This window comes from Lissotriton vulgaris, chromosome 7 (assembly GCF_964263255.1).
Source record: "Lissotriton vulgaris chromosome 7, aLisVul1.2, whole genome shotgun sequence".
Taxonomy (NCBI): Eukaryota; Metazoa; Chordata; class Amphibia; order Caudata; family Salamandridae; genus Lissotriton; species Lissotriton vulgaris.
Window position 1 is genome coordinate 470,649,060 of NC_141695.1, and position 21,708 is coordinate 470,670,767.

A 21,708-nucleotide genomic window follows, 5' to 3' on the forward strand; every position below is an offset into this window, starting at 1 on the left:
GCGTGTAGAAGGTTAGGCGGTCGTTGAGGTACTTGGGGCCCAGGTCGTGGAGAGACTTGTGTGCATGGGGAAGGAGCCTGAACGCGATCCTTTTGCTGACGGGGAGCCAGTGCAGGTCCCTCAGATGGCCGGAGATGTGGCTGCGTCGGGGGATGTCCAAGATGAGTCGGGCGGAGGCGTTCTGTATGCGCTGGAGTCTTTTCTGTAGTTTGGCTGTGGTTCCCGCGTAGAGGGTGTTTCCGTAGTCCAGTCGGCTGGTGACAAGTGCCTGGGTGACTGTCTTCCTGGTTTCGGTCGGGATCCATCGGAAGATCTTTCGGAGCATACGCAGGGTGTTGAAGCACGATGAGGAGACGGCGTTGACTTGTCTGGTCATCGAGAGGGAAGAGTCCAGGATGAAGCCCAGGTTGCGTGCGTGGTCTGTTGGCTTGGGAGCGGTGCCCATGGCGGGAGGCCACCAGGAGTCGTCCCAGGCGGAGGGCGATGGTCCCAGGATGAGGACTTCGTCTTGTCTGAGTTCAGTTTCAGGCGGCTGTTCTTCATCCACTCGGCGACGTCTTTCATCCCTTCGTGTAGGCTCGTTCTGGTGGTAGCGGGGTCTCTGGTGAGGGAGAGGATCAGTTGGGTGTTGTCGGCGTAGGAGATGATGTTGAGGTTGTGTTGGCGTGCGATGGCTGCAAGAGGTCTCATGTAGACGTTGAAGAGGGTGGGGCTGAGTGATGATCCTTGCGGTACACCGCAGATGACTTCGGTGGCCTCGGAACGGAACGGGGGGAGGCGGACTCTTTGTGTTCTTCCGGCGAGGAACGAGATGATCCACTCCAGTGCCTTTTCTTGGATACCGATGTTGCTGAGGCGTTGAACTAGGGTGCGGTGGCAGACGGTGTTGAACGCTGCAGCGAGGTCCAGGAGGATGAGGGCCGCTGTTTCCCCGTTGTCGAGCAGGGCTCGGATGTCGTCAGTGGCTGCGATGAGGGCGGTCTCGGTACTGTGGTTGGCTAGGAAGCCCGACTGCGAGGGGCCGAGGGATCCGTTCGTCTCGAGGAAGGCTTCAAGCTGTCTGTTGACGGTCTTCTCGATGACTCTGGCAGGAAAAGGGAGGAGCGAGATGGGGCAGAAGTTCTTGAGGTCGGTGGGGTCCGCTGTTGGTTTGAGGGCGTTGAGCTCGGCATGCTTCCAGCTCTCCAGGAAGGTGGCGGTGTTGAAGGAGGAGTTGATGACGTCCCGGGGGTTGGGGTGCGATGATGGAGTCGGCCTTGTTGAAGACGTGGTGGGGGCAGGGGTCGGTTGGAGATCCGGAGTGGATGGTGTTCATCGTGCGGGCTGTGTCTTCGGTGGTCACCGTGGTCCAGGTGCGGAGGGTGGCGGTGGGGGGCGTTGGTTCGACGGTTGGGTGCGTGGATGGTGCGCCGAAGCTGTTGTGGATGTCGGCGATCTTGCGGTGGAAGTACGAGGCGAGAGAGTCGCAGAGATCTTGTGAAGGAGTAATGTCGTTGTTGCCGGTGCTGGGGTTGGAGAACTCCTTGACGATGCTGAAGAGTTCCTTGCTGTCGTGGGCGTTGTTGTCCAGTCGTTCCTTCAGTGATTTCTTCTTGTTGGTGCGGATGAGCTGGTGGTGCTTGCGGGTGGCGTCTTTGAGGGCGGTCATGTTGTCTGTGGTCTGGTCGAGGAGCCAGGCTTTCTCGAGGGTGCGGCAGTTCTTCTTGGCCACCCGCTGCTGTCCCCCTCTTCCCTTCTGGCGCTTCTGGAAGGGTCTCCAGAACTGCTGCTGTTGTTACTGCTGCTGTCCCAAAGACTGCCCTCGTCCTCTTCCCTGTGCACCGAACCGTCTCTGGAACGGGCGGTAGGACTTCTTTTCTTTGGGCTTCTCCAAGCCCACAGCCATAAGGGTCTCCGCCTCCACCTTCATGCGGCCATCTCATCATCTGCGTGTTTTCCGAACAAGGTTTCCCCGGAAAAGGGCAGATTGGCCACCCGCTGCTGGGCATCCGGCTTGAGTGACGTGAGCCTGAGCCAAGCATGGCACCGCTGATTGATCCCATAACAGTAACCATGGGCAGCCAACAGGGAGACATCCGCCGCTGCACTGATGACCTGATTTGACACCAGCATCCCTTCCTTGAGGATCTCTTGGAAGTCCTCCCTCTTGTCTCTTGGCAGGAGTTCCACGAACTGTTGCAGGGAGTCCCACAGGGCCCGGTCATAACGTCCTAGCAGCGCCGTATCGCTAGTCGCCTTCATGGCCGTGGACGCAGTCCCACAAGCCTTCCTTCCAGCCGAGTTGATCCATCGACTTTCTTTATCTGGCGGCACGGTGGAGGACGGGGAGGTAGAATGTAACTTCCTGGCCACCGTCACTATCACCGAATCAGGCACCGGATCTATCCTCAGAAAGGCCGGGTCCGAATCCGGGGCCGTGTACTTCTTCAGAAGGCGGGAGGGAGCGGCCTTCACTACCGCTGGTGTGAGGAACAGCTCCGCTGCAGGTTCTACCAATCCAGGTACTAGTGGTAGTAGAGGACGAGACAAATGCTGTTGCCACGACTTGCGCTGGAGGGCGCTGTGGGATAAGGAATTTTTATAAATTTATATTCCAACACCTTCCCTACTGTTACGGGGACTGGTGTTGGAATATAAAATTATAAAAATCCTAAATCCGCGCCCTCCAACGCAAGTCGTGGTAACGACTTGCATTGTAGCGGCCGCGTGGTAAAGGTATGCGTTGTTACAACCTGCGTTGTAACAACGTACATCCGCAAAGAAGGACTACATGCCCAATGAGCCCACGGGACTTTCCAGGCTTCAGGTAGGTAGCAGCCATCTTGAAAGAATAGTAACCTTGCTATGCAATCATGATACATAGTTGCGCCTTTTTGTTGGAATCCTGTCATTTGTTCTGTAGTAAAGTTGACAAAAGACATCTTACAACTATAAGGATTACAAACTCAATTGTATTTGTTTCACAGCGAAACATCTGCCTAGGATCACGAACTATCACACTTTTTGTTTTACTATGAGCCATCCTTAGCATTCTGACCATTATCATATTGGTATTGCACAAGGATTGACCTAAGTGGGGTAAGAACATTTTGTAAACTCTTTTAGATATTTTAGCAAAGAAGTATTGTTTCAGTGTGTATAAACTGAATCGGTCATGTTTTTAGAGTTGTTGTGCGGGTTAAAGACCAGAGCGTTTGAGGAACAGTTCTCCAGATGATGATGCCCAGCCCTGATACTTCTTTCACTGACCCTGTGCCTGGTTACTCCCTATTTGTGTTTATTGTTTTGTGTGAGATATTATGCTCTTCGCGTGTATGTGTATATCTTAGAATTCACCTGCAGGAATGCACATGGAAAATTCTGGCAGGAAAATTAATGTATACTAACACCATGTCAGAAGGTACCTGAAGATTCTGGATCCGCTGGAGTATCAGACCGAAGAAGAAGCTAGCTCCCAATTCCCCTTCACCACTGTGCCGGATTTCTCTTGCAACAGTGATAACAGGGAAAGGGGAAGTGGATAGACAGACAGAGAGACTGCTCACACAATCATCTACTCCCGCTCAAGGAATGGTGAAGAGTTATTCTGCAAAACATAAGGACAACATTACTAAGTTCCGACCTCCTAAATACACTAGTCAACTTAAACTATCTCTCTGGGACCCAACCCCGATTACCTGTGTGTGAGTGAGCCTTAGCTACTCTCTTGAAGGTCTAATATACTGCTGCGTAGAAGGTGGTAGCAGAACTGACGTAATGAGCAGGAGATATTGGTGGTACACAAGAATATATATATATATTTTTATCTACATGAGGTCACAGTCTTTTAACATCAAGTTCCAACTGGTAAGTTCCAAAGAGTTTGTTATAAATGTCTATTGCTGACAAGCGTAGTACCAGAGTTCCAATAGTCTCAACGAAAACTGCGGAGGAGCAATAAACAGTTCAGAAATGAAGAGAAATCGGTTCGAGCTCACCGGCTAAATGCTGCTGGCCGCTGAGGGAACCTCTCCGTGTGTCAAGTCTCAAGCGCCTTCGCAGCGCACCATGAAAAGCTGCCAGGATGTCGAAGAAGCCGCTGCTGCCGACCCAGACTGGAGAATTAGGATAACTTGACTGAAGGTGAAGGGGATAAATGCTGGAAGCGTGTCAAGGGGTCAGATGGGAGCCAAACTAATGTCCGTGAGGCTAATGGGCAGCAACGGAAGATAGACGCAGCTGACAAGCCGCCAAACACCGGGAAAATTAAACTGGCAGGTGACTGGAAAAAGAGGGTAAACCTGACCAGACTGAACTAATCTAACTATGACAGAAATATCTACTGAGAGAGAGCGCGAATGAAAAAACGTCCGCCTCTCGGGGAATTTCAGTTGAAGTGCGACGTTTACCGAACGCTCGCGCTTCAAGTCACAGAGCCAGCGTTCCAGACAAACACTAGAACGCTAACTGGCCCCACTACACTGGCAACAGGGAAATGATTGAACCAAGGCGAAACGATACTTCGCCACAAGCTGAGTCCAATTGAGAGAAGGGGGTGAGGATTTAGTGATGGAGGAAACCTGCAATGTATTGTCTGCAATTGGTCCAACCCTGACAGTACCCCCCACCAAAACCCCCTTCCTAGGCTTGTGTGGATAAGTCTTGTGAAACTCTCTCACTAGTCTGGCTGCGTGAACATTAGAGCTGGGTTCCCAGGACTGTTCTTCTGGCCCAAACCCCTTCCAATCCACTAAATAGAAAAGTTGTCCCTTCCTGATCTTAGAGTCTAGTATTCTCTTAACTTCATATTCCTCCACTGAGTCTACCTGTACTGAAACGGGTGGGAGAACCTTACGAAGATTAGGTGGGCTTTTCCGAATCAATGATACATGGAATGTTGGGTGAATTTTCAAAGTTTTGGGCAAATGGAGTCTCACACAAACAGGATTTATCATTCTGTCCACAGAGTAGGGCCCCACAAACCTAGGTTGAAACTTTCGATTTCCCCGCAAACGCATATGGCGCGTGGAAACCCAAACTTGATCCCCAGGAAGATAAACTGGATTAGCCTTGCGACCCTTATCTGCTTGCTGCTTAAAAGCTGACTTCGCCTTGACCAAGTTTGCAGTTGCTGACTGCAGGGCAATCTGTAACTTATGAATGACTTCTTCAGCAGCTGGGACTTCTCCTACAACTTTGCCCACCAGCATATTGGGGTGTCTACCTGAATTCAAAAAGAAAGGAGAAAATCCAGTGGCAGTGTGCACTGAATTATTATAGGCAAATTCAGCTGGAGCTAGTAAAGATGGCCAATCTCCCTCCTGATCCAGAAGATACAAACGCAAGTACTGTTCCAAATCTTGATTTACTCTCTCAGTCTGTCCATCGGTCTCGGGATGATAACCGGTGGACAAACGAGAGTCCACCCCCAGGCCACTTAGGAAGGATCTCCAAAATCGGGACACAAATTGGGACCCCCTATCCGAAATAACTACCTTCGGAATTCCATGCAGTTTGACTATGTGTTGAACAAACAAAGAGGCCAAATCAGTGGCAGTAGGAAGACCCTTTAGAGGAATAAAATGACTCATTTTAGAAAATTGGTCTACCACCACCCAAATGACTGACATCCCTTGACTAGATGGTAACTCAACAATAAAGTCCATGGAGACTGTGTGCCAAGGATAAGGTGGTACAGGTAAAGGCATAAGTAGACCTTGTGGGGATTGCCTGAGACTTTTCCCTTTTAAACATAGTTCACAAGTGGCAACATACTGTCGAACCTGAGCTTCCATACCTGGCCAAAGGAAATTTCGCTTTATCAGTTCCAACGTCTTCAAGACTCCCTTGTGGCCTGCCAAAGGCTGATCATGGAAACTTCGAATGATCTCCTCTTGTAGTTTCTCTCCAGGGACAAACATCTTTCCTTGAAAATATGGTTTCCCATCTTCCACAATTCGATCTGGACCCTTATTCTCCCAATTCGAGTAATCATCTTTTTTGAACTCCAAGACAATCTTCTCTTGTAACTCATCCACTACTGCAACTGCTAAGATCTTTTCTGCGGGGATGAGGAATTCCTCTGTCTTTTCCTTTGCATTCTCCCCCACATTTAATCGAGATAAAGCATCTGCTTTTCCATTGGTTACTCCCGGTTTGTATGTGAGAACAAAATCATAGTCGGCGAAGAATAAGGACCAACGAAGCTGTCTCGGGGTCAAGGTCCGCGCAGACTTTAGAAACTGCAAATTCCTATGATCGGTGAACACAGTCACCACGTGCCTGGCTCCAAGCAAATAATGTCGCCATTCGAGAAACGCCACCTTTACTGCCAGCAACTCCTTGTCGGCGATGGCGTAATTTATTTCTGCTGTGGTAAGTTTTCGGGAGTAAAAGGCTACTGGATGAAGTTGCCCCGTCTTCTTATTGCGTTGGGACAGAACTCCCCCAATAGCATGATTGGAAGCGTCTGCCTCTACAAAAAATGGTTCCAACGGATCCGGGTGTTGCAAGATGGGTGCAGTGACAAAGGATTCTTTTAGGAATTGAAAAGCGCCTTCTGCCTCTGTTCCCCATAAAAACTTTTCGTTCTTCCGCAACAAACGAGTAATGGGGCTCACCTTTTCAGAAAAATTCTGAATGAATCGCCGATAAAAATTGGCGAACCCTAAGAAACTTTGGATTTCCTTCACTGAACCTGGAGCTGGCCAATCTCGGATTGCCTTGAGTTTGGAGTCGTCCATGGAAACTCCCTCGGGAGAGAGTATGAACCCCAAAAACTCCACTTTGGTTGTATGAAATACACATTTCTCCAATTTCACAAAAAGTTGGTTCTGCAACAGACACTCCAAGATGGTTCGAACATGCTGGATATGCTCCTCGGTATTCTTGGAAAAAATAAGAATATCATCTATATACACCACGGCGAAGCGGTCCAGAAATTCACGAAGTATATCATTTACAAAATGTTGAAATGCCGCAGGCGCATTGCACAACCCAAAGGGCATGACCTGGTATTCAAAAAGCCCATAACGAGTTCGGAAAGCCGTTTTCCACTCATCTCCTTCAGCCATCCGGACCAAATGGTAAGCCCCCCTCAAATCCAATTTTGTATAGATCTGGGCCTCCTTCACCTGATCCAAAAGTTCAGAGATAAGTGGCAACGGGTATCGGTTCTTTCGAGTCACCAGGTTCAAGGCCCGATAGTCAATACAAGTCCTCAGGCTCTTGTCTTTCTTCGGAATAAAAAAAAGAGGGGAGGAAACTGGGGATTGTGAGGGCCTGATGAATCCATTAGCCAAATTCTTGTCAAGGTATTCCTTCAAATGCACATTTTCTGATTCCGAAAGAGCATATATGCGACTACAGGGTAGCGAGGCTCCTGGTTCCAGCTCAATTGTGCAGTCATATTCTCGATGGGGAGGAAGTTTTTGTGCTTCTCGCTCATCAAAAACGGATTTTAAATCTTGATACTGTGCAGGAATCTTGGGGAGTTCCACCAAGCAAATTACTTGCGGTTGGTTGGCCAAACAGTAAGGTTCACTAGACTCCGTCTTCAAAGTATGAGGATGAAAGCAGTGTTCCATACAGAAGTCTGAGGTCAAATCTACAGTTCTCCTAGCCCAGTCAATCTTCGGGTTATGTTCTGTTAACCAAGGCAATCCCAAAATCAGTTGGAACTGAGGAGCATCAATTAAACTGAATCGAAGGTAACTTTTATGTTCTCCAGGTCCAATCACTGAGATTGTTTCTGTATCAAAGGCTATCGGACCGGAAGATAAAGGGGTTCCATCAACAGCACGCACAGGCTCGGGCTTGTCCTTCCTCACAAAGTTAATGCCCAACCTCTTAGCAAACAGAATATCGCAAAAGTTTCCTGTAGCTCCTGAATCGATCATGATTGCTACGTTTGCACCTTGTTCTTTTCCAAAAATTATTTGACAAGATAGAATGAGATGAGGAGCCGAAAACTGCATGGTGTTAGACAACGACTGAATTAGAGGAGTTGACTTAGATTCAGCTTCCACCAGGGCAACCCCTTCTACTGGTGAAGCTTGTCTTTTACCCATGTCGATGTCTTGGGTCTGCGTGGACACTCCTTGACAAAATGTCCAGAACCACCACAGTACATGCATAACTTGCCTTGTCTTCTCTTTTCCCGTTCCTCAGAACTAAGCGGTCCCCGAACCGTTCCAATTTGCATTGGTTCTTCTACCGTGACTTCTTCCTTGGGTTTTACACTCTCTGGACGCATGCGATCAAATCTCGGAGGAAAAGTTCGAGTTTCCTTTCGCCGCTCCTGACGCCTCTCTGATTGTCTCTGGTCAATTTGAAGAACTAAGTCTATAAGTTCTGAGACGTCGGTGGGTCTCTTGGGAATCTGGGAGAGTCCATCCTTCAATTCGTCACGCAGACCTCTGTAGAAGATTGCTGCTCTTTTTTCTGTTGGCCAATTTGTCTCAACTATAAGCTTGTTATACTGCGCTAAATATGCCACCAACTCTCGATTTCCTTGTTTTAGATCCAGAAGCTCATTGTCGGTGGTTTGAGAAATGGCTCTCCGATCAAATATGCGTAAAAATTCTGTCTTGAATTCCTGAAAATTGTACAGCACCGGATCATTGGTAGAAACCAATGGCAATGACCAAGAAGCGTCATCTCCACTCAGGTACGACAGCATGAACGCCACTTTGGATTGATCTTCTTTAAATATTATTGGTTTACAGAGATAATGCAATGAACACTGAGTGACAAAAATCTGTGCCTTATTTGGGTCCCCCAGAAATCTTTCGGGAGGGGCTAGCGGGATTGTGGGAGACATAGCATGTACTACCTGTGTGGAAAACTCGCTAGTGGCTGGTGAAGGGTTAAAGGTTTGGGACTTTGCACCCCCGAAATCAGGACTTGGACTAGTGGTGAATTCATTTATCTTTTGACGAAGAAAGTTTGTTTCCTGATTAGATTTCCTAACTTCCTCTCTGGTTTCTATCAATTGCTTTTGTAAATCTTCCAAAATGGATCCCAGGGCTTTGAGGTCTAGTCCTTCGGCCATGACACCCAAGCGGATAATACAGCGGGCACTTCAATCTGTCAGAAGGTACCTGAAGATTCTGGATCCGCTGGAGTATCAGACCGAAGAAGAAGCTAGCTCCCAATTCCCCTTCACCACTGTGCCGGATTTCTCTTGCAACAGTGATAACAGGGAAAGGGGAAGTGGATAGACAGACAGAGAGACTGCTCACACAATCATCTACTCCCGCTCAAGGAATGGTGAAGAGTTATTCTGCAAAACATAAGGACAACATTACTAAGTTCCGACCTCCTAAATACACTAGTCAACTTAAACTATCTCTCTGGGACCCAACCCCGATTACCTGTGTGTGAGTGAGCCTTAGCTACTCTCTTGAAGGTCTAATATACTGCTGCGTAGAAGGTGGTAGCAGAACTGACGTAATGAGCAGGAGATATTGGTGGTACACAAGAATATATATATATATTTTTATCTACATGAGGTCACAGTCTTTTAACATCAAGTTCCAACTGGTAAGTTCCAAAGAGTTTGTTATAAATGTCTATTGCTGACAAGCGTAGTACCAGAGTTCCAATAGTCTCAACGAAAACTGCGGAGGAGCAATAAACAGTTCAGAAATGAAGAGAAATCGGTTCGAGCTCACCGGCTAAATGCTGCTGGCCGCTGAGGGAACCTCTCCGTGTGTCAAGTCTCAAGCGCCTTCGCAGCGCACCATGAAAAGCTGCCAGGATGTCGAAGAAGCCGCTGCTGCCGACCCAGACTGGAGAATTAGGATAACTTGACTGAAGGTGAAGGGGATAAATGCTGGAAGCGTGTCAAGGGGTCAGATGGGAGCCAAACTAATGTCCGTGAGGCTAATGGGCAGCAACGGAAGATAGACGCAGCTGACAAGCCGCCAAACACCGGGAAAATTAAACTGGCAGGTGACTGGAAAAAGAGGGTAAACCTGACCAGACTGAACTAATCTAACTATGACAGAAATATCTACTGAGAGAGAGCGCGAATGAAAAAACGTCCGCCTCTCGGGGAATTTCAGTTGAAGTGCGACGTTTACCGAACGCTCGCGCTTCAAGTCACAGAGCCAGCGTTCCAGACAAACACTAGAACGCTAACTGGCCCCACTACACTGGCAACAGGGAAATGATTGAACCAAGGCGAAACGATACTTCGCCACAAGCTGAGTCCAATTGAGAGAAGGGGGTGAGGATTTAGTGATGGAGGAAACCTGCAATGTATTGTCTGCAATTGGTCCAACCCTGACACACCATTACAATAATTTAGCTCACTCACTTAAATTTTGCACCACAAACCTAGTAACAGCACGGGGGAGACTTTTAATGAAGGAAAGGGATAGGAATATATACTGGAAAGGCTGGATAATAAATGGATATTTACGATATCCATTTAATGGGAGAGTGATGGATTGAGAATTTATTTTGCCAAGTGAAGTAAAATTTGGATTGGAGAGAAAGAAAAGGAGAAAGACATGCAGCCATTGAATGTAGGGGTCTAATATAATAATAGAAAAGATGAAAGTGTGTAAGGAAAAAATAAAGCTGATTCATAACTACATGGTAGACTCAAAAATTTCTTTATGGGAACATGTGGTGCTTTAAAGCTCCCAAATGCATGGCAAATGAACTGAAAGAAGTTAGCGAGGGAAATATTTGTGGGGGTGTATTTAGTAATGGTTTACAGGAAAATGCAGATTTTTTTTAAAAACAAAAGAAACGAAATATTATACAAGACAACATATTAAACTCAGGTGAAGAAGCCTAAATTCTAGAAATAGGTTCTTGACTAAGGTGTAAGACTGAGTAATTAGTAGGGAACATGTTATGCAATATTGATATGAAATGAGGTGGAACATTTCCTCTTGTGTAACACTATGTTAATTTAGAAAACATTATTTAAATTATTTGATTTTTTGAAAAAAATAAAAGGTGCTCCTCATTCACATCTAGAAAAAAGAGCTATAATCGAGTGAAAGAGAGTGGCTGATCTGTTCACAGACTAATGCTATCGGAAGGAGAAGACCCACTTCTTTGGGAAAGACAGTCAGACCCATACATGAGTATTGTGGAGGCTGCAGAAAGGTGCATAAGAGGCCAACTAGTGTGTCTCAAACATGGTTGACATCCCGGCGTGGATATACCCAATGAACACAATGACACCCATCGCACGCAATGACACCCATTGAACCCAATAGCACCCATTGATACCCAATGATACCCAGTGATACCCAATGATACCCAGTGAAACAAATGATGCCCATTGAAATCAATGATACCCCTTGAATCAAATGATAACCATTGAACTCAATGATACACACTGATACCAAATGAAATCCACTGAACCCAATGATACCCATTTAACCCAGTGATACTGACTCATACCCAATGACAACCATTGAACCCACTGATATCCATTGAACACAATGATACCCATTGATCCCAATTATACTGTTGGAAAATGTCCCTCTCTGAAGGGTCACCCCAAACTTTTTGCCTTCCTCCTCTTTATTTTCTGACCTTGTTTTTGTTGGCTTTAAGACTCTGAGCACTTTAACACTGCTAACCAGTGCTAATGTGCATGTGTTATCTCCTCTAAACATGGTTTAATTGACTTATCGACAATTGGTATATTTCATTTATCAGTAAGTCCCTAGTAGAATGTACTACATGTGTCCAGGGCCTGTAAATTAAATGCTACTAGTGGGCCTGCAGCACTTATTGTGCCACCCAAACAAGTGGGTCTTTAAACATGTCTCTGGCCTGCCATAGCATAGCCTTTGTGTGCAGTCTACACTGCCTTGTTGACTTGGCATTTAAAACTCCTTGCCAACCCTTAAACTCCACTTTTTATCACATATAAGGGGAGAGGATGTGGCCTAACGGGCTAGGGCGGTTGATCTCCAATCTGGGGAACTAGGCTGGAGTCTAAGCATTGACGCTCAACATCCTGTGATTCTGGGCAAATCACTTAATTTCCCGTTCCTTTCTCAAAAATTAATGTGTCCTTGTGTAACATAACTGGTGGTCATGTAAAGCGCTCTGATACCTTCGGGTTAAGTTCGTGCTTATAAGTCACCACTAAGGTTGGCCTTAGGTTGCCCATACGACAGGGTGCTGTGAGGCCTACCCCTCTCATAGGTTAACATGGGAAATTCCTTATTTCGCTTATGAGCTTTAATTCCTGATTGAGAAGGAGTCGCTCTGTCATGTTTAATGTCATCAGGATGGTAGTGATAAATCCTCTTTGCTGGCAAAGTTGAATTTATTATTACTATTTTATAAATGTCACTTTTAGAAAGATGGAATGTCTCTGCTCTTAGCTTTGTGTGACGTCAGCATGTCTCCAAAACACGTCTGGGATGGGTGACAGCTGGACCTTGTGCATTCTCTTTATATAGCCACACACAAAGGAAGGTTAGGTGTGACTAAGTGGCCATCTGCATCTTGATGGGTCATCCTGGGCTGGATGCGAGGGAGGAGCTGACACTTACACCTGAACAGGCAGTGTTAGTCTGGAGCCAGCGCTGGAACGGGAGGTCCTCTTTGCACTTCAAAGCCCCTCTTTGAAGCCAACTGCACTTAAAAGGAACAACTGGGTATAAGTGCTGGGTCTCTGACCCCCATCATATCAGAACTTCTAGTCTTGTAAAGAAACTCTGCCAGGAAGAAGTACTGCTAGGCTGCAACAAGGACTGCCTCTCTGGTAGACTGCTGCTCTGGAAGAAATGCATTTCTGCTGTTCTGACTTGCTGGCTACTACTCTCTGCTCCTGCTGAGGAAGAACTGGACTCTTGCTTGAACCCAGAGTTATCACCAAGGGCAAGCTGGCTTGTCCCCAGCTTTGAGACTCAAGAATAACAAAGTCTCACCTCCTGCTACTGTCCCTGGTCCATTGGAAGTGGATTCAGAAGCTTGCTCCAGTGGAACCGACGTATCATGACACATCGGAACCACTGCATCACCACCGCTGTAGTGATCGACAATCAGCACATCCCCTCGAGTGTGTGGAGAAAATCGTGCATCAGCTTTAGAACCAATGCATCCCAGCTCCAGCCCTTCATCTACAGAACTGGTGCATCGCTATTCTTGCGTGGAGAAAGTCGAGGCATCACCTTGACTGTGGGATAGACACCAACGCATCACTCAGCTGCACCCAGCATTGCGCTGTCGCAACCAGGATCAAGGTTCTTTGTTCAGTGGGCCTTGCATGGCACCTGTATCCGGCCCGTGCTTTATCGCGGTTGGTCAGAACTCTTGACTTTGACCCAGTCCAGATAACCCTCATTGCTTCTTAGCACTATGTACACTTTTATACTTTAAAAATGAGTTTCTTGACTTCTACGTTTTGGATTTTTGTTGTTTTGTTCTTATTTAATTTATAAACCCATAATCTATTTTTCTAATCTGGTGTGGAGTCTTTCTGTGGTGTTTTCACTGAGGTACTGTATGAAGTGTTGCACACGTACTTTACATATTGCCTCTTAAGTTAAGCCTGATTGCTCTGTGCCAAGCTACCAGATGGGGAGCATAGTTTAATTTAAGGTGTGGAGAGAGTTACCCTACCTAGGATTGTGGTACCTGCTTGGATAGGATGCTTACCTCTGCCAGTTAGAAACCCAATTTCGAACAGATACCCACTGAAACACGATAATACCCAGTGAACAAAATGATCCCATTGAACCCAATGAACCCAATGATACCCATTGAACCCAATGATACCCACTGATACCTATTGAACCGAGAGATACCCTCTGAACCCAATGATACTTAATCATCCCAAAGATAGATCAGAGAGAGGATGGAGGCGCTTTTGGGGCAGATTGTAGGAAGAGCATGTATATACAGTAATGTGATATTGAAGAGATAGATTTTAGTAAACTGACGCAGAGCAGCTTCAAATAGGAGGAGCTGGTCAAGCAGGAAGGACAGAGTACAACTACTAGTGCCATTCCCATTTGAGATTTGAGTTTTCAGGAAAGGAGGACGAGAAGGAGAAAGTCTTAGACTATGCAAAGGATGGGTACTTGCCTTTATCGCAGAAAGGGGTAGTGTGCTGGAAAACAAGCTAGTGGTGGGAGGAAACATTTGCCACCTACACGAAGGTGCAGTAGAGAAATATTAAAAGATAAGAGAGTGAGAACACAGGCTGAGAAGAAGAGGGCGGCTTATAAATGCATAGCAGTTAGTATGAGACAAAGAGGGGGTGTGATTAGATGTACTGAGAGTTTTAGCAAGAGGAGTTGTGTCGGAAAATGCCAGTGCTGCCGGAAGTGCCGTGGTCTTATGTGTACCAGAACAATTTGGCCAGAACTGTTTGTACCACTAGCAAAGCAGTGCCCCATGGGTGAATGTGTGTGTAAAGAGGCGCTAGAGTCGGTAACTTGTCGAAAGATTGGTTTTATTAAGAAACCAATAAAAGACCCACTGGTGAATTGCAGTAAGGCATCCAGTAACCACCAACTCCAACCGCTTCTCCTTTCCCTTCCAATCATGACATACACGCATTCTAAAATTACCTAACACATTCTACATTACACAGGGAAGTAGAAACTATGGTAACAGAATATATTAATACAACTTTACAGTGTGGCTAAAAACCGAGGCCCACATTGAAGGTTTCAGTCACTATGCTGTAGTTCAGCTTGCATCGGGTGCATGTGTTTATGTCTGTGAGAGAGAGGGGGGAGATTGGAAGGGTATTTCACAAGCAACATTTTCACAGCATATCATACCCCCCGAGTGCAAAGACGGTGAGGCCTATGGTGCAGTTCTTCCTCTCAAAATCCTTGTTCAGGATGTCTCTGTTGAACGTTCCGGTCCAGACCACAGGAGCCAGCCAGGGAGTGACCGTCATCACCTCAGAGCTTCTGAAAGATACAAAATGGACAACAGTTTGCACGGTCTGTAGCACAAGAGCTGTAATTGTCAGGCACAAAACATCCTGATATAATAATTATAATGCTGTTATTGATCTAAATACCAAGTCTGGATGTCCTCGAATATTTCAAGCACTTGCCTATCTCTCTAGTGCTTGTTCCTTAACCACAATGTGATGTCACCACCCCACCTTCTCAGAAGAGACCTTGACTCCAGTCCTGAATTCCTGTTTCAAAATATTGTATTCTGGAAGGGCAGTTCCATCATTTGATTTTTATGAGAGAACGGTGAAACTCTCAGAATGCCTAATTTTTTCATAGGATACTTTAGATCCCTGAGCAGTCTCTCCTCAAGCCACATAGTCACAATATCTAGTCATCACACCTGTCACATGCTTTCTGTGCTTCAGGATGCACTAGACCACCAGCCTCAAGGCACATGCACACTCTATTTTGATAACGAGAAGAGCACTTGCACAATCACATCCACTTTTATTTAGCTCACTACACTGCCCTAGCATAATGATTGTACATACTAGAAATTGTGGAGGTATTGTGGCATTAGAATAAAATGTGAGCACAACTCCCCACTTCAAACCTAACTTTGTCATCGGTTTTCAATAGTTCACACAGGGGATTGGGCAGTCCAACCGGGGCTGGATGTCCTGTTCTTCTTGACTATGTCAAACAGTATCTTAATTGACTGTAGGTCTGGCTTAAAGTGATAAATTGAGAGCCACATAATTTTTATTTATATTTATTAATTTAATATCACATACGAAAAGCCAGACAACTATCAAGCGTTGCGGAACCACAACAGTAACATGCAATAAAATTCAAAACAAAAATGAAACATCACAAAGTAAATATCAAGTAAAAAATCTGAATTAAGGCATCAGTTGTTTATTGTTTCTACATGCAAGGAGGAAGCTCTCATCACTCGCAGAACTGGGCTAAAATTGGCGATCCAGTGGAGATGGCTCATTAGCTTCAAACTGTGACGGATCCTCAGCTTCCGGCGGGAAGACATCTCATCTACCATTAAATAGGTCCATGGGTCAGTGTCCTGGCTGAACGCTTTGGACCCACTGGAGTTATAGGAGTTGTGAGCTGTGTTGTTCAGGGCCGTGCCCTAGCCCGAAAACTCTCAAAGGTCAACCACTTCCAGGCGACAGTCAGTTTGTCACGTCTAGCTGTCAGTATGGTTTCTTTGTTCTGCTCCACTGTGAGGAGATGGGCTCAAAGCGCATTCTGAGCCTTGTCCCAAGATGCTGGTCACAAAATAGCAGCGGATTCCAGCATGGATGTCTGATTGTTTGGCACTGCCTGGCAGATGACTGCTTGCTTCCTTTTTCACTTCCTTCCATCATTGATGTTGGAAGACGTTCACAATCAATAATGGAGCCTCAAGACATCCACCAGGGCGCATCAGTTAAATAAATAAGGGTGATGCATAAGTTCGAGAGAAACCAAGGCCTAGCGATCTCCAACCTGTCCGCAACTCATGTGATGTCATCACTGCGTTATAAAAGTACTATGACGCAGGTAGATGCACCATTACATTGCATCCATCAAGGAGAGGTTTTGGTGATGTGTTGGACCACTGTCTGATTTGAGTTCTCTGTGGTGGTAAATATCTCTGTCAGTGTCAGTACTACCGTGACTGCAGAAGAGGTTGGCTCAATTTGCTTGTTCATTTAAGATATGTATGTCTTTATTGTTCATCCGTCATAGTAATCATCACTGGCAGGGGCGGCCTTAGACATGTGCAAGCTGTGCACCTACACAGGGCCACCAAACCCCAGGGGCCACCACACCTATATATGTCCTTAATATAATAATCCTCTGAGGATGGATACATATTTGCGAGGCGGCCCCTGGCAGGGATTTGGCGGCCTCCGGCTCTGTTACACTTCCAAACACCCTGACCCCCCTCTTCACTGGCCTCCGTGCTCCGCCCCGCCCAGACCCCCTCTTCCGGGGCCCCCTACCTATGCTCCCTGCCCAGGGCCGCCATGAGCCTAGAGCCGCCCCTGTCACTGGTAACTCATTGGGGTTCTGAAGAGGTCTAAAATGATTGACAGCATTGCTCTTAAGATGTGGTTGGGAGGACCCTTTCCAGGTGCACAGCTTCTTCATAATATGAGGCAATGTTTCCATATTTTGTTAAACCAGACCATCAGTCAGTCTTTGATATACACATTCTGCCTTGGTGTCAGGTCCGTTTGGGGTGGGAGGTCACAGGCTAGATGGAAGCTACTGGGTCCCTTCAGTGGTTGAGTTTCAGGGCAGCGATGGCGAGCTGTCACAGGTGTGTGGGGGAGACAGTGGGTAGGGGGTAAGAGCTCAGATCTCGCCAATAGCAGATAGAATAAAGGATTCTTTCACCCACATCTAGGGCCGGATGTAGGTGACCGTTTCAGGCCATTTACCGACCGGTAACGGCCGATTTCGGCCGTTACCGACCGGCAAATGGCCAATCGGTATGTAGGGGCCTAAATCCAAGGCCACATGTAGGTAAATCTACATTTACAGAATCGGTAAAATTACCGATTCGGTAAAATACAAAATCGGTAATTTTACCGATTCTGTAAATTCCATATGTAGGTGGGACTCTTCTGAGTCCCAAAGGCCTTAACAAATCGGTATTTTACCATGAAATCCAACTTCATGGTAAAATACCGATTCCGGTGTGCTTTGAAGCCCATAGGAATCAATAGGCTTTACCGCTTCGGTATTTACCGAATCGGTAAATACCGACTTTTACCGATTCGGTAAAAGGGAACATCTGGATTCCCTACATACCCACCCCTCACATTTACCGATTCTTAATTACCGAATCGGTAAAATTCGGTAATTTTCGGTAATTAAGAATCGGTAAATGTTACTTACCTACATCTGGCCCCTAGTCTTTTAAGTAAAAGAAATTCCTCTAAGCGCACACGTTTACTAAATACTAGACAGTGCAATTACAGAAATGCAATATAGGGTTAAAATGCTGCTTGTGATTCTAGGCACAAACCCTTCTGTACCTCCGCCCTTCTAATAGAGTTTTCCACTGTCTATGATACCTTGTAGGGACATGGAACTGCACTGGGTATGTTCAACCGCAGTTACTTATTCGCTACCCAAGGCTTATATGCCCACCAATTCACTTCACTTTTCCCTTCATGCAGAAAAAGTCTTAGTTTGTGCAATAGGTTTCAGCCCATTTTTCAGTCTTGCTTACAGATGTTGTGCCCTGTGGTAACCAGCTTCATGTAATGAAAGCATTGGCGGGATGGGTGTGGGCAGCAGTCTTCTCCCAGCAGCATCCTTTTTTCATCAGTTTCAAGGTCCCTAGGCCAGGTGCTGAATGAATGCATGTTTGACAGGTGTGGCCTTGGGCCAATCTTGACCTTGCAGCTGACTGAGCCAATAAGGCTGCACTTCTTATGTTTAATGGAGCACTCGGGCCTTCTACATCAGCAGCATCAGTTCCAGTCTTTCAGCTGCTGTCGATCTTGCTTGATGCTTGCTTTCTCTAGAAGTGTAGATGCTGTTCACAAAAGGAAACATGTATAGAGACTGCAGGGTCCCATATTCACATCCGTGTTGCTCCTGGTTTCAGTCTCTGGCAGTCTCTCCCTCTATCTGGCTAGTCCCTGTGACAGGAACATACTGGGCTTCTCCTCTCTCCTTCCCTCTCTCAGCAAGCAGGTGATGGAGCGAGGGTGAAAACAAAAATGTTTGTATACCCCTCGTGACGTTTCTTCCCCATAACAGTAATATGTATTAATTGTGTGGTTTTGAAGTTAACCAACATAGAATAGAATGTACACACACAAATACACGTGGGATACTAATTTGCTCGTGCTGCGAATTTTAATCCACTAATAAAGTGAAATTGTTGTATTAATCTTGTACGCAATTGTCATAATCCAATGAAAATCTATGTGTATATGCTTTTGTATGTCTTATTGTGGCAGAAATGATGGAGAATGGTAAGTAAACCATGCTTATTTGTGGCTAAAAACGCTAGGTAATAACTAACAGGGATACCTTAGAATGGGGGAGGTAAACAGAAGGGCTATAGTTCGAAATCTAACGTTTAATTGTGTTTGTTTCTGTAATAGTTCCCATAAAGGCCCATGAGGCCTAAAGTAAAATGGAAGTTTGCGATATTCCGAGACTGTGATGATCTACGCATGCGCGACTGTGCTCGAGAGAAGTGCAAGCAGCTTGTGCCTCTACAGCGTGGGTCAAGGTCGGCGTGGCCTGAATATTCAACCAAGTGCCAAAAATGTGTATGTCCGCATCATGAGCATGGGAAACCAGTCTGAAATACCAATTTAAAGGACAGAAGCGAAAAAACTGTTAAAGAACAATCGAGACCTTATTTTATTTTAGTATAACAATGACTTTGCGGAAATATGGACAATGAGCAGATGAGGTTATGCTCATCCACCCCTTACTTCGACCAATGAGGATACACCAGGACCCTAAAAGTTTCAAATCTTAGATAAAGTTAGGGTAAAAGGGGATAAAGAGAACGTTTGGAAGTGAGAAAAAAGCTTGCTTTTGATTTTATTTTTGCACCACAACATGCTGTCGGACTGACAAACTTTTCAATGGTGCAAAGACTTTGAAATGTTCTTGACTTTTGATGGGTGCGGGGTCCGGATGGGAGGTGAACATCGAGAAAGAATAGAGAGGTGGTTTTTGGGAACTATGCTGTCCTTGCTCTGATGTCCGTATCATGAAATCTTGGTAATATTACTTTGACTTACTTTTCTGAACTGTTATGCTAATAAATATAAATGTTTGAATTTAACTTCTCTTTCTCACTAGGTTATTGAATGTGTAACTGATTATTAAAATAGAGCGAATAATGTAAGGTCATGCTAGGAGATTTAATTTCTAAATAAAAATTTATTAAATGGAGAATTAAGCTGGTCTTGTTGTCCATTAGTTAACTTTTACTAGCAGATCCATTGACAAAATAGTGGGGTGTTGTAATGTGTTCTTGAAAATAAAACCATGGTAATAGCGACTAACTGCAGGTGTATATCTATACTACTATAATAAAGGAAGAACTTTGAGGCTTTGAGGCGGGTAAACTCGGGAACCACAGCGCCAATCCACACACCCGATACACCGTTGTAATCGTCAGGGTGTGCAGATGGTTATAGGCTATATAAATAAATAAAAAAACGTTATTTAAAAAATGTACATTAAAAAAAAAAGTAGTCCCTCCAAAGTAGCACCGGCTGCCACGTGCGTGCTCACGTCAGGAGCGCGGGAAGGAGCGGCGTCCAGGAGCGCGACGAGGAGCGGCGGACAAGGCGCGGGGGAGGAGCAGTGACGTGAGGAGCAGCGGACAGGCCGGAGGAGCGGTGACCAGCGGCGGTGAGGTGACAAGCAGCGGACAGGCGGGAGGAGCGGTGAGGTGACGAGCAGTGGACAGGCGGGAGGAGCGGTGAGCAGCGGCGGCGAGGAGCGGCGGACCGGTAAACTGAGGAGTGCGGGGGAGGAGCGGCGGCTGAGGTAAGGGGACCCACGGACAATGTCGGGGCAGGCGGGGGTCGGGGCAGGCGGGGTTCGGGGCAGGCGGGGGACGGGCCGGGCGGGGGCCCGGGCTTCTGGACAATATCGGGGCGGGCGGGGGTCGGGGAAGCCTGATTGCTCCCGGACAAGGTCGGGACAGGCTGCTAGTAGTGTATAAACTTAGTATGAATAAGACACTCCGCTAAAATCCAGCAGCTCTCCTCTAGTCTTTACTAATCCTGGGAGCAGGGTGAATGTGTGTATAAATGACTCGCTGTGTTATGGGCCTTGTTAGAACTGGGGGTCTCTAGTTGGCAGAGGTAGGTACCACTGTCCAAATAGGGACCCTTGATTCTAGTCAGGGTAAGGAGGAAACCCTCTGAGATAACCCCTGCTCACCCTCTAGGTAGCTTGGCACGAGCAGTCAAGGCTATTCAGGAGGCAATGTGTAAAGTATTTGAACCAACACTCACAGTAACACAGTGAAAACACCACAAACTGACTCCACAACAGTTTAGACAAATAAAGGTATTTAATCTAAACTACACAAGACCAAAACGACAAAAATCCAACATACACAGTTCAAGAATATGGTTTCAAAAGAGTTCTTAAGATTGTAATAAAAGTTCTTTAGGTTGCGATAAAATAATCCACAGTTGCGTGAAAAGTTCACAGTTGCGTCACGTTTTAGACACAGTATCTTTAGTTGCGACAAAGTTCCAAAAGCAGAAGCTGGTGCAGTGGAAAACAAGCGATGCGTTGTTCCTGAGACCCTGGGGAGGCGATGCGACAGCCCCGCTGCAGCAGCGGGCGTGTTGCGACGAAACCGGTTTGTATGGGGTGGAAGGCCACTTGTATGGATTCCGGCGCGTAGGTTCCGTAGGAAGTTTGTTCTCGCAAAGGCACGATGCGGCGATCTCTGGAGTTGCGACAATCTCCGGGGCAACGATGCGCGAACCAGCGGTGATCTTCTCTCTCGCAGCTTCTCGATGCGATGGCTTCTGCGACGACACTCGCAGCGACGTGATGCGGTCTGCACGCAAGCAGTGTGGCGATCTCACCCAGCGACGACAGGCTCTGCGACGACACTCGCAGCGATGTTAGGCTTCCCGCACCGATCGGGTGCGTCCCGCAAACGAAGGATGCGACGGCTCTGACAGCGGCAACAGGCACTGCTACGATCTCGACCTTCGTAGCGGCGGGAAACTTGTCGCACTGTTGGGGATGCGCTCCGCAGCGAGCGATGCGATAACTTTTCAATTGCAAAAAGTCTCTCAAGCTT

General features: G+C 46.5%; 1 protein-coding gene across 2 annotated transcripts in view; it reads right to left on the bottom strand.

Moving 5' to 3' along the window:
• LOC147701894 (histo-blood group ABO system transferase-like) overlaps positions 1 to 21,708 on the bottom strand; it is a 790,021-nt gene that overhangs the window by 31,293 nt on the left and 737,020 nt on the right. For both annotated transcript variants that reach the window (XM_086930523.1, XM_086930522.1), the window contains exon 8: positions 14,757 to 14,891. In XM_086930523.1, coding sequence (XP_086786649.1) covers positions 14,757 to 14,891 — 135 coding nt within the window. The remainder of the gene's footprint in view (positions 1 to 14,756; positions 14,892 to 21,708) is intronic.